Raw genomic sequence first — 12,704 nt, 5'->3', positions numbered from 1 at the left:
ATTTAGTGATGTTTTCTTTATTTTTTTTAAATAGGAACTCTGCTTGTAACTGCCATTGCAGGCCGATAACTTCATTGAATGATTCCCTACGCCAGATCTCCTCTTCCCCCATCCTTCCTAAGCCAGCTCAGATCCATGGAGTAGGGTGAAAATTTTGGACTTCTTTTGTGCTCGTGTGTTTTTCTGTGTTTCCGTTTCTATCATTTCTATGTATCCCTACCTCGCTGTAGTGCAGTGCCACATTCTACAGGTTTCAGCTGAACAGTTCAGGATCATTAGCAAATGATGCAAACTGCCGCCCTCCAGAAAAGCTACGCAGGAGTGGGGTGTGGGCCTGTGCTGCGTGTGCGAGCAGCACGCAGCCTTGTGTGCATCAGAAAATGGGTCAGAGATGTGTAACCTCCACCTGCCTCCTATCCAAAGTGCAGTGTGGTCTGTACCCCGGAGACAATCCACGCACTGTCAGTGCCCAGGGGTCTGTGTCAGCAGCTCTGGGACACGGTGGGGGGGTGTTTCCCGGAGGTGTGGCGTGCCCACCCTGCTGTGCACCGGGCTGGGCCGGGGTGTGCGGTGTCTGCTTGCCCCCGGGGACCCGCTGCCACCGGGATGCTGCGAGGGGCGGCGTGCCCAGCAGGCCGTGACCGCCAAGGGTAGTGCCCTCCATGTGGCATCTCCTGGGAGGGGGCCCGCGCCCGTTGTGGGTGGCTGCGGCCCCGTGGCTGCTGTTTCCTGGAGGGGTGTAAATGTGCCTGGGACCGCGCAGCCCAAGGCCAGCCCCTTATCGGTGGGCCGGGGCGCTGCGTGGCCGTGACCGCGACCGCGGGAAGGGTGGCGTGTGGTGCCGCCCGTGGCGCCCCCCGCCGGGGGTCGCTGGCGGCGGGGTCCCGGTAGCCACCCCTCTCCCCGGGAGCGGGGCCCGGGCGGAGGAGCGGGGCCCCCCGGCGGCGGCGGCTCCTCGGCGGGTCCGGTCCTGCCCCCCGCGCGGCGGGTGGGGGCCGGGCCACCCGGGGGCCGAGCCGGAGCCGCCGCCGCCACCTGAGGCCCCGGCGCGGGGATGTGCGGGCGGGGCGGCCGCTGCCCTCCGCGGGGGCGGGCTCCCTCGGCACCGAAGTTTGCCCGACTTGTGCCGAGAGAGGCGCGTCCCGGCGCGGGGGGGGCACCGCGGCGGAGGAGGAGCGGATCGGCGCGGTCCCGGCCGCTGCGGGCGGCGTGTGCGGGGGCGGGCGTGGAAGAGGTGGGCGAGCAGCGATGACCTTTGCGAGGAGCCCGCGAGGGAGCGGGCCAGAGGCAGCGCGAGCGGCAGCGGGGGAGGATGGTCGCTGAGCCCCGGAGCAGAGCCGCCCCGTAATGCCACCATGTAAGTCTCCTCTCCGGGCTCCGGGGCGAGGGCTGCGGCTTGCCGTCCGCGGCGCTCGGGGACCGCGATATCCCCCGCGGGCTCCTTCGTGGGGCACGGAACCCCGGCCTATGAGCAGGGCTTCCCCCCCACCCTCCGCCCCCGTAGTAGCTGGTGTGTAATGTCAGGTTTGAGCCGCGCAGGTGGGTAGGGCTGAAGGAATGGGGAAACGAGAGAGTCTCACGTCGGGCGCTCGCAGGGCAGGGCAGGGCAGGCAGCGCTCTGCCCCGGCCGGGCTTCGGGTCCGCCGGCGGCTCCCCAGCGGGGCCCGGGCGGCCGCGGCCGTTCCCAGAGCACCGTAATCCCGTCCTTAGAGCCGCTCTGGTGAGTTTCCCGGCGCAGGGAGCCAAGGAGCGAAACTCTTGGCCCCGCTCGCCGCCCGCTGTGAACGCCGGTGCCTCGGCACCCGCCCGGCCCGGCCTCGGGGCCGTGGTCGCGCACGTCGAGGAGCCCCGTCCAGCACAGGCACCATTCCCAGCCCTCCAGGTGCGGTGCCAGCACAAGTAGGGAAAAAGGGAGAGGGAGGGCCGGGCGGGCTCCATAAAACCTTCCCAGCCCCACCGCTCCTCGCCGCAGCGCACGGAGAGGAGGAGGCAGCGCGGGGCTCCGCCGCCGTCCAGGGGCCAGAGGCGGCGGGGGCGCCGCGGGCGGGTCGGTGGCTCCGCGGGCGGGTCGGTGGCTCCGCGGGCGGGTCGGTGGCTCCGCGTCCTCCTTCCCTACCGTCCGTACACACGCCGCCTGGCCCCGGGCGGGCCGCTGCCGTGGCCTCTGGGCACCTTCCCCGATGTTTTGCCTTCACTGACAGGCTTTCACCGAAGGTAAGGCAAGGTACTAAGGTTTGGGGTTAGGCGTTGGCAGCCAGGGGGACCTGTGGCTGGACCGAAGGCAGTCAGGGGAAGGGGCGAGGGGTGGGGGTTTCTAACAGTGCACGGTGAAGTTAAGGCTGAGATGAGAAAGAGTTCCTAAAGAGCTAGTGTTGCACTGCTACCGAGCTGCAAACAACCGGCAGATTAGGTTGCCTCCAACTCGGAAAAGTTCATTTTGAATGGAAAGCCAAGGGACTCAGACAGATCTGATAGAGCTGGCACTGTTTAAATTAAAAGGCCGTGTCCTGGGTTTTTTCATCTCTTTCTGTGAGTGTGAGGGAGTTTTCAACGTCGACTGTAAGAATAATTAGGAACATGTTATGCTTAACCAAATGAAAGTTTTAAGTGGTATTGCATAATTAATCTTTCAAGACATTCGAGTACTAGAGTTGAAAACAAGGGTTTCAAAGTTAAAATCGACTCCTCTGTTAGCCTGCAGGGACTGAACTGTGAGTGGTAATCACCTTTCACTTGTTGTAGTTCCACTTAAGAGTGATTAAGCTTAAAATCTTTTTGTTTACAACTTCCATGAGAAAAAAATGTGAAATTGATGTTAATTTTCTTTTAATTTCAAAGCGTCAGCAACATTTTTCCTTAATAACTTTAGACATGTCAAAGACCAAAGAAAGTCATGTCAGACTGCCTAAGGCAGAATTCACATCCTACTCCAGGGAACTTTGCCGAGGCTTTGAACAAGGAAGATGGTGTATTCAAATATGTATTGCATGTTTTGAGACCATACAGTATACAAATGCTCCAGGATTATTCACATTCTGTGTATATCTTCTTGCAGAGTTGTGCGCTCCCTAAAAGGTGATAATGTCTGGCTGCTGGCATGTAGAGAGTAGAAGGTTCAGTGGTTAGATGTAACAAGACTCCCACTAATTTCATCTTGCTCTATGACAAGTTACGATCCATTTATGGTTTAGATAAATTACTAAATTTTGCTCTTCTGGAATGAATTGTGAATAAGCTCATTGTCTCCCTATGTTATAGGAAATGAAAGTAGCTGTGGACTGGACTATATTGAATTGGTAGCTAGAGTGCATAGCTGGTCATGTCGCACAGTGCCTACAATGGAATAATGCAAGTCCGTAGAAAAATTAGTAGTTCTTCTATCATACTCCAGAGAAGGTCACTTTCTAATTTTTCTGCTCTTAAAAGAAAAAAAAAATGTTAGGAGGGATAAGAGTATGTCCAACTGTAATGGATGTACTCCTAGCTTAGGTGTCCTAATAGTCCCCAAGTATATTCAATAAAATGTTGTTTTGGTTCTGTGTTTGACAATCTACAATTATTTATTCAGAGCTACCAGCATGTTACCAGCTGGGGACAGAACAGGGCTTTTTCATTTAAATTGAAACAAAATAGAGAGGAAAACCCAGTATGAACAGTGTTCAGCAATTCTAATGTATCCAGGGTTAAAGACTGAAATAATCCATATATATTCTGAGCTCTTTTTTATGGACTGCTTTGCTTACTTAAACTCTTCGTGTATTTTAGCACATTGCTGTGCTGATATCCATTCTCTGAGCTATTGATGAATATTAAATGACAGAACACATCCTTTTAGTACTATTTAAAATAGCAGCACAAGACCAAAAGGGTCTCCTGGGCCGTCAAGTCAGTGCTGTTGTAGCAGGGGACTGTATCATCCCTTGACAAGAAATAAACCAGTCCAGAATTGTTTGCCAATTTTTCTATTGAATTATTCATGCTGTTTGGATTCAGTTCTAGCTGTTACTAACACTAGTAATCAAGAAAATGAACCTTATAATAAATATAATCATAGTGGGTATTAACAGGTGAATAATATCTGCAACTAAGTAGTTTTTTTGATGCCTGGGAAGTATTTAACAGCTGCTCTGGCTCCTTTTTGTAACTGTCTGCCAATTGGGATGTCATATTACAAAAGTATCAGGGATGGATTTTGTTATGGAAGAAGACTTTTTGTTGGCAATGTGTTAGCTGACTTCTACCCCTGATAACTGCTTGTGTGAACAGGGGTGTGACACACCTCATGGTGTAAGGCTGTGAGCAGTCAGGTTTCTGAATTGTAGCTTTTTGTCTATGCAAGATCTCAAAAACATGTGAATAACTGATTTCCTCACTCATTTATAGCACTCAGCTAGAGGTTATGCTTTTTAACATAGATCTTTAAAAGTCCTCTCCAAAAAAACCAGGTCTGTCTCATGGTGCCTGCATTAGTGGAGTCTTTTGGTAGCATGCTTCTTTTGTGGTCATTCTTATTTGGATTTGATAAACCTCTTTTTCTTGTCAAGTGACATGATGTGGTGTAAAGAAAGTTCTTTTTTCCTTCAGCAGTAGGGAATATAAGTGGCGTAGACAGGTTTGCTATTTTTTACCTATTTATTTTGGTGGATAATTGATTTTTATTATTGTATTTTTTTATTTTAATTTTTATTTTTTAAAAAATTGTAGAATTATCTAGCCTTTTTTCCCAGGGAAAAGAAGTCTTTGTAATTACTCCTTTCTGCTTTGTTGCTTGCACTTATTTATGCTTTGCTCTGTTGTTGATTATCCATGTTTTTTAAATCTTTCTTGACATGCTTTTTACAAGAGTGAGGATGAGGAATCAAACAGTAAACTAACACTGTGGAATACTGGCTTGTAAGTGTTATCACAATGCAAGTAAACATTAACAAATAGAAACTGGCCAAATAAAATAGTGTTCTCAGACTAATGCAGAATCTCAGATTCTTTAAGAAGGGCACTAAAGGCAGTGTGACTGGGTAGACTCACTCCAGACTTAGGCAGCAGAAAGTTGTCATGTTGTTTTTCCTTAAGTATCTCAAAAGTTGTGTCTTGGATTATCCAGCTATTCAATAAGCAAAAACTCCAGCTGAGTTCACAGAGACATCAGAAGTGGTGATTGCCGTAACACATAGAAAATGTACCAATACAATGAAAACCAACACAGATTTCTTCTGAATTACTAAACAATTGTTTGTGACTGTTTCCTAGTCTGGTAACTGTAACTCTGCTTGCTCAAAAGTAACCAACAAACAAAAACCAGTAATGCAACCACTTCTATAGGTTTGCATTGGTAGATCATGCAGCAGGCTGGCATGTATTTTACCAGTAGCTGCAAACTCTTCTGTAGAAACAGCAACATTCTTCCATATCTCTGGTATGTCATGCTGTTATCCTCAGCATTTCCATCTTACTACTCTGTGATTATATATGCATGCTGCATGTGTTTGCATATAACCATTTTAATGTCTTTAAAAGGACTAAAGGGCTTCTGTTCAAAGTCCTTTTTCTAAAGTAAGATTAAGGATACTGTGGATTTATGAATTATATACATTGAACAGTAACTGTTCCTAAACCTCAGCATTCTGTTGTCTGAGACTGTAATAGGTATTTTTGGGTCATTAAGTTGAAGGACAATAATTCTATTGTTTGATAATCTGGTTATTTTGCATGTCTGGCATCATCAAAGAGATTCTTGTATTTCAGAGCCCAGAGTATTTTGTGCTTGTCTTCAACACTTGTTAAGTTTGACTTTACAATATCTCAGAAAAATAAATCAGTTTCAGATTCCTAATTTGATACAACTAGCTATAAAGAACTGGACTTCTTTTGTAGTCAGACACTTGTGCTATGTAACACTGCACTGAAAGGAAACCTAGCTGATTTCAGCAGTCTATTGAAGTGCCATTCACCTGGGCCCATTGGCATCTAATCCACAGGAGTGGTTTGATGAACTACTACTTTTAAAACTGAAACATTTGTTGTTCCTTTACAATGGTTTATCTTGCTGCATTAAGTTTGGCTTGTCTACATTACAGAATTCCACTTTGGGAAGAAACAGGAGCTGATACTGGGAAAGAATTTACATTTGCTCCCAGGTTTCACTGGCAAGTTCACAGCAATGCGTGGGGAGCAGAAGGAAGATTATTTTCCCAAGTTTAAGAAAATTAATTTTTCTTGCCACTGAGCATGACCTCTGTACTTTCTTTCACTTACCTCTTTCGCATTTTCATCTTGATAAATCATACTGGTGGCCATTCCAAATGCCTTTCTTTTTTCTGTATTTAATATGCACTAACCTGCAAGACATTTGTGTTCATCAGTGTTTCTTCGTGACTATTCATTTGTGGTTCTTTTTCACATACTGTTGGTGGGAATAGACTTGTGAAATATTTTGGGGATTCTGCTAGATGTTTTCTCCCAGTGTAAGCAGATAATACCTTACCAAACAAAAGCCAGTGACCATGGCCACATAAGAGGAGTAGAAGTTGGTCAAAATAATTCATGTTGTGTTTCATTACTTGTTGCTTGCTTTTGCTTGTTGCTAACTTGTTGAATGAAATGATACCGGAATGTAATGGAGCACCATTCATTTTGGATACATGGTTAAAAGTCTGACCAAATTTATTAAGAGTCCTTCTTGCTTCCTCTTCTGCCCACTATGGAGGAAACATTTTGGTTTAGCCATTAAATGTCCTGTGTGCTTCAAGGCAAAGGAAACTTTAACTTCAAGCTATAACTGGTAAATATTTTTATATAATTGCATTGGGTTTATTAAATAATAAAGATGTCCCTGACTTCACTGACAGCACAGGTGAGCCCCTAGATTTTGGCAAGGAAAGTTTCAGGATTTTCATTAAAGTTGTCAGCAGAAAGTTTGTAGCCATCAAAATATTAGCAGTGAAAAATATGGAAAGGCTGGTTAAGGGCAGAGGCAAATTCTCACCTACCATCTTCATATAGTTAATAACAAATATCTATGTATTTTATATATACATATATTTGAACAGCATAGATGTATTTGTATATGTAAATTATGTAAATAGGTAAAGTAAAACTTTGCAGCCTCCAAAAAAACTCTTTCAGACTGTCAACATATGGGCTGTTTCTTTTACTGAAACACCACCCACACCTATCTGCTTAGAAGCCCAGCCCTGACCAGTCTTCCACTTTGTTGTCCACTAAGAACCAGACAGCATCATTTCTGACCCTTTTCAGCAAGCATAGAGACTTCTGTCCCTGTTTAAGTAACACTAGGGCCATCCATAATTTTCAAGTGCTACTTTATTTACTGGTAGTTACTAGTTTGAGTAACAAGAGTATTTTCTCACTTTCTTGACTTGTAAAGCTTGCTGAATTCTTGCTTGCTTTTTTTCTACAGGATGTCTCATGTAAGTGAAATGTGGTGCTATCACTGGAAATGGAAGCTGCAGCACTGTCTCTGCTTGTTTACCATATATATTATATTCATGCAACAAGCAGGTAAGTCAGCGTATAATCTTCCCACTTAAATAAATGGTCTAGGAGCCAAAGTTTTGATTACAAAGGACTACGCTTACGTATGACTGAATTATGTACAATATAATATTTTGAGGAAAGTGATGTGTTATAATCATTAGCTGTGATAGGTTGGGTCCTATTTCCTGCTACTGCTGAATTTTCTTTTTGTTGTTTTTTATAATTTTGCTGTTATTGATTTTTTTTCCTTTGAATTCTTTCATTTTATCATTCCTTTGCTTTTACCTCATTAATACCTACCTCTCTTTTGAATTTCTTCTGGTTGGAATACTGTGAGTAATCATGTAGTTCTTCCATTTTCCACAGTACTGTTTGTGCCTGTAGATTGTGTATTCAGTAACCTTTCACTCTAGTTCAAAGCTGTAAAATAACTGTAGTATGCTTATTATTTTTAAACACTTTTATGATTCAAATAATAGAAACATTCCTCAGCAAGCTATACGTGCATAAGATAATCATACACTGTAAAGAACAATCAGTTTAAACTTAAAATCATCTTGGTCTGTAGTGACACTTGAGTACAGAGTAATGTAACATATTCTGACTGTTTTCTTTAAACATGTGAATGAGAGATTTCATTTACTAAATGTCTTTTCCTAACCACTAGAGTGCAAAGTATTTTAGGAGCTCCAGCTGCTTTACTGGAAAAAACCTCTGGAGTTTATTCTGGAGCATATGAAAATTTTGGAGCAGCTTGTAGTGCTTAGCTAATTCCATATCAAATGGGTAGTGTTGCTGTTACAGACTTGCCATTGGAAAAAGGATGGTTTATATATAGAAAGAGTTTCTGACTTCTTTGATATTGTTTTTTTCTTTAAATAAAAAGTGCAGGGGGTTGGGTTTTGCTTTGTTTTTAAACCCGCACTTTTTATTTAGGGAAAAAGCGATGCAGTAGCTGTGTGGTAGCAGTTTCCAGCTCTATGTCACTTTAATAGGTGCTTTCCATTTCCATTAAATTGTGTAGCCAGAAATGTTCTTAGGTCCCAGCTCTCACCCATGGCTCCATTCGGTGGTGACCTTTGTGTCCTTGTGTTGCTGGGCTGTATGTGGTACTGGGCCATGCAGCTGCCAGCCTCACCATAAAGTAATCAGCAAAACCTGCTCTAATTTACAGCTGCTGGAGGCTGTTATGGAATGACTAGAACAGTAAGACCCGAAGACCATTAGTCTTTGCTAATTCCTTTTGATAAAAGTTTAGTTATTGAAAATGCAGGTGACACAGCAAGGGTAAGTCCCATGAGCCGGAGGGTCTTAGCCAGTATGCTGTGAGGACAGAGAAAGCCAACTACAAGCTCACCAGTGCATTCAGGTAATCTCAGCATATCATTGCTACCTGTGCTGGTACTGAACAAGTAGATGGATCAAAAGCCCTATGCCAAACTCCAAGATACACTTTTACAAAATCATATATGCCCCTGACTAACTACTTCACCAATGAAGTGGTTGGTGCCATTGCATTGGTAAAAGCAGCCAAAGTGTTCAGCTAATTCAGTCTCCTCTGTTATAGTTACTGGTGGAGCTCTTTTCTCAGGCACGGGTTTGGCATGTGGAGGCTCAGAACCAGGTCTCTGATGGAAATCAGAGCAGAGACCTGAACCTGGGTCTTTACATCTCAAGTACATGCCCCTGGGGTCTTTTTCTTTCTTGTTTTGACTGGAAAAGATTTGCAATCTTCAAAACTTTCAGTAAATGGAAAAGACATTTCCCTATCTTCCTGAATGATGAGTAGGTAAATAAGGTATGCTGGAAACACCCAGGTTCAATAGACAAATGTTTGCTGTTCAACAGTGAAAGAGATCACAGATAGTCTGCTGTTAATACCAAATGAAATGAAAATGAGGCATTTACCTTTACAGCAACCTGTCATTTGGCAGCACTTGCCTGTAGACCCTTAGGATTTATGTGTCTTTTTATGTTGATGTAAAAGCATAGGTTATACTGCAAAAATGGAGTCTTTTCATCTGTTAGTTTTTAACTGAGCAAGGCAGACAAGGTGAGAAACACTGCTGCTCCTGCATTTTTTTATTGTCTGTTCTTGAAAGGTGTTGGTCCCTTTGGCTGTGGATTCATATGGCATCCATAATCTCTGGCAGCTTAAGCTTTGCTGAAGTTACAGTAGAAATATCATAAAACCTGACATTCATCCAGCTTCACTAGTGAGCTGTAAGCTTAGAAAGCTATTGGGGCTTATTAAGCTTTGCCTAGAGGAGGTCACATATAAGCAAGGGATTAAGATCATCAGGTACAGGTTTTATGGATTATTTACAGGGCTATTCATAAGGATAAAAATGTCAGTCATGCTGTGACATGGAAAAAATGCAAAAGTGATAATGTTATAGTTTAACTTGAGATGAACTGCGAGACTTGGCCTGCTTTCAGAAACAAAGTTTAGGAGAAGGATTACACAGCGGAAAACTTAGAACAGGGGCAGGATGGTCTGTGAAGAGGATATTCAGCCACAAATTGATCAGTTAAGTACTAATGAACAGATGCAGCAGTGGAGTGTAATCCCAAAGTATAGGCCTGATACCTCAGAGGAATCAGTGGATGGAGTCTGACACTTAAAACAGAAAGACGGAAATAAATTATTAAAAAAAAAATTATGAAATTGTAGAACATACTTTAGTTAAAATCTCAGCAGCTGTAACTGTTCTGGCTTACTGGCTTCAGGTCATGCCTTGTGACATGGGGTGACGTTACAGAGCAGCTCAGTAAGCAACTTGGCAGGTTTCCATTCCTGTCTGTGGTAGGTGTCCCTGATGGCTTTGTGTGAGTCATTTAATTGTGCCTCAGTCTCCCTGTCTATAATGATGAATGGTATGTCTTGCCTCTATTGTAAACAGTTTGCCTATCTTCCAGTGGAGGGACTGTATAGAAGCTGAGATGTTACAATCATGGTGTTTTAAACAGAAGTAGTTAAATCTGCTTTTATCTGAGATTCAGACATTCTTAACTTTCCATTTGTATGTACATAATTCGTTTCAGAGGGCCTAAAAGAGAACAAAAAGAGTGAATAGAGTTCTGGAAAACATAACTAATGGGGGCAGGCAGAAGGAACTGAGATTTTTTTGGTCTAGAGTAGGCAGAAGGGGGAATGCATAAGAACTGAGAATATTTAAAGAGATAGCTGCAGTGGGAACAGATAGACGGATCTTTCTGGACAGCTGAAAGGGCAAAAAGAATGGGCTTAAATTACAGCGAGATAGATGAGGAGAGGGCATCTCATCAAAAGGTATAGATAGCAGTGGAATAGATTGCCATGGAAGACTGGGGAATCTCAGTCCTTAGGAATGTTTAGTAATATCTGCCAGAAATGGTTTAAATCTATAGCCCTTCCTTGGGGCTGAGAAATACATTAGGTGATTTCCAGACTTCCCTAATTTCTGTAGTGCTTCCCTAATCTTTGCCATATAGAATCTGGTTTGGCTCAAAATCTGGGAAATGAGGACATCCATTGGAACTTGCACTTCTCAGAATATGACAGCGCTTTTGCTGTGCCTACAAAATTGTGTTGGTGGTTGTCCTGTTGCAATGGCCTCATTTTCACCTGACATATGGAAGCAGCAGTTCAATATGGGAAGTAAAAACTGGCAGCTTCAGGTGTGTGTAACCTCACAAAAAATGTTCAGTTTAGTCTCCCCTTGCTTTTTGGCTTTTCTGCTCTCATAGCAAAATGTCTAATATTTCAATATTGTACTGTCTCTTGGTTTTGCCTGTGCTTTCTGTGATAACCCAGAAGCAGAACTGGAGTTTTTTTATTGACCTTGAAAGCACATTCCAGTTTGCATAATTACTTTCCAATGTTGTTTTCAAGTCTCTTGCCAGTACTGAACTTCAGGTTTTTGAACACTTGCACATTTTGGGGAGATTGCAACATCCTTGTAAAAGTTTTTACTTTCTGTCATCAATAGATACATAATTACCCAAAAGTCAATAGCCATTTTATGACTACCATGCAACTATATTGAGTTTTATTCAAGATGTGGAAAATATTTATTTTAATAAAGCCATGAGTATGTCAACAATTCTTATTACACGATTTCTGCATTATGCCCCATACTGCTGTTATCACAGAATTACTATGACTGTAACTAATGCCAGAGTGAGCATTTGTCCTTTTGTTCATCCATCAGTAAAGTGCATTGGTGTCTGTAGCCACTTTTCCATGTCCTCAAAGGGCTTTAATGAATCCCCAGGAGCTCCCCAAAGAGTAGGTTTCAATTCAATTACAGTCCTTGAAATCTGCATTTCATTTAGTGAGGATTCAAAGCAAAAACTTGTGCAGTTTTTAATTCACCAAAAAAGAGAGGTTGAGTAAAAAGAATAAATCTGAAAGCAGTTCCTTCACCCACATGGCTGGTAATGGTCTCCAGTATGGGGTCATCTCTGCCCATCATGCTCCTCAATTGGAACTATGAAGATAAAGGAGGGATTAAAGTCCTCCCTTTGTTTATGGCAGAGTTTCAGAGTCACCGTGCTGGCCCAGGAGCCTAATGCGAGATAGGAAGGGAGTATGGTGGGAAGTATTGCTCATGCCACCAGCACTAGCAGCAAGAATCACATTGCCATCTGTGAAAATGGGTTGGGTTTTATCTGGAACGGCCCGAGTCAGGAAGTGTGTTTTTTCACCAGAGACCTGAAACTGCATACCACAGGCAAGGGCCAAATATCCTATCACCACATGAATGATGAAATTGCTGTCAGCACGTTCCCTTATCTTCCTCTCTCTTAGCATGTGCACAGCAAGAACCAAAGTGCCAAGACAACAGCCCAGTCAGCCAGCCAGCACAATCCTTGCGTATGGCAGGGAGGCAGGGGATGATTTTATAACATTACTACTGGCACTTTATGAAACTTCTCCCATGGCATCCCCAGGGTGGGAATGGGCGTGCATATATTGCTGGGCAGGGTCAATGTGACTGTGAGTGTTGCCCCTGACTTAGGCATGGATATTCGCGTTTCTGAAAGTTACGGAAGAATTTAGAAAACCTAAAAAGTTTGGTAAAAAAAAAGTATTCGGTTTGGCAGTCTCTTTCTTTACATAGACATACATACATCATGTGTAATTAAGAGATTAGTCACAAGGAATCTGGATATATAATAAATAGCTCCAAAGTAAGTATTTTTATTCTTCCACCTTTCTCTGTCAG

The 12,704-nt window shown here is 43.7% G+C and overlaps 1 protein-coding gene across 8 annotated transcripts in view; it reads left to right on the top strand.

Moving 5' to 3' along the window:
• The first annotated feature begins 728 nt into the window (after nucleotides 1-728).
• Nucleotides 729-12,704, top strand: part of ADGRG6 (adhesion G protein-coupled receptor G6) — a 112,830-nt gene continuing 100,854 nt past the window's right edge. For 6 of the 8 annotated variants that reach the window (XM_056343391.1, XM_056343390.1, XM_056343397.1 and 3 more), the window contains exons 1-2: nucleotides 729-1,357; nucleotides 7,418-7,518. In XM_056343391.1, coding sequence (XP_056199366.1) covers nucleotides 744-1,357; nucleotides 7,418-7,518 — 715 coding nt within the window. In that variant the 5' untranslated portion in view covers nucleotides 729-743. Of the gene's footprint in view, nucleotides 1,358-1,592; nucleotides 1,883-2,190; nucleotides 2,215-7,417; nucleotides 7,519-12,704 lie in introns of those variants that run through there. The other 2 variants (XM_056343395.1, XM_056343396.1) reach the window with 2 other exon arrangements.

Source organism: Falco biarmicus, chromosome 6 (assembly GCF_023638135.1).
Source record: "Falco biarmicus isolate bFalBia1 chromosome 6, bFalBia1.pri, whole genome shotgun sequence".
Taxonomy (NCBI): Eukaryota; Metazoa; Chordata; class Aves; order Falconiformes; family Falconidae; genus Falco; species Falco biarmicus.
This window is presented reverse-complemented; position numbering and strand designations above follow the sequence as displayed.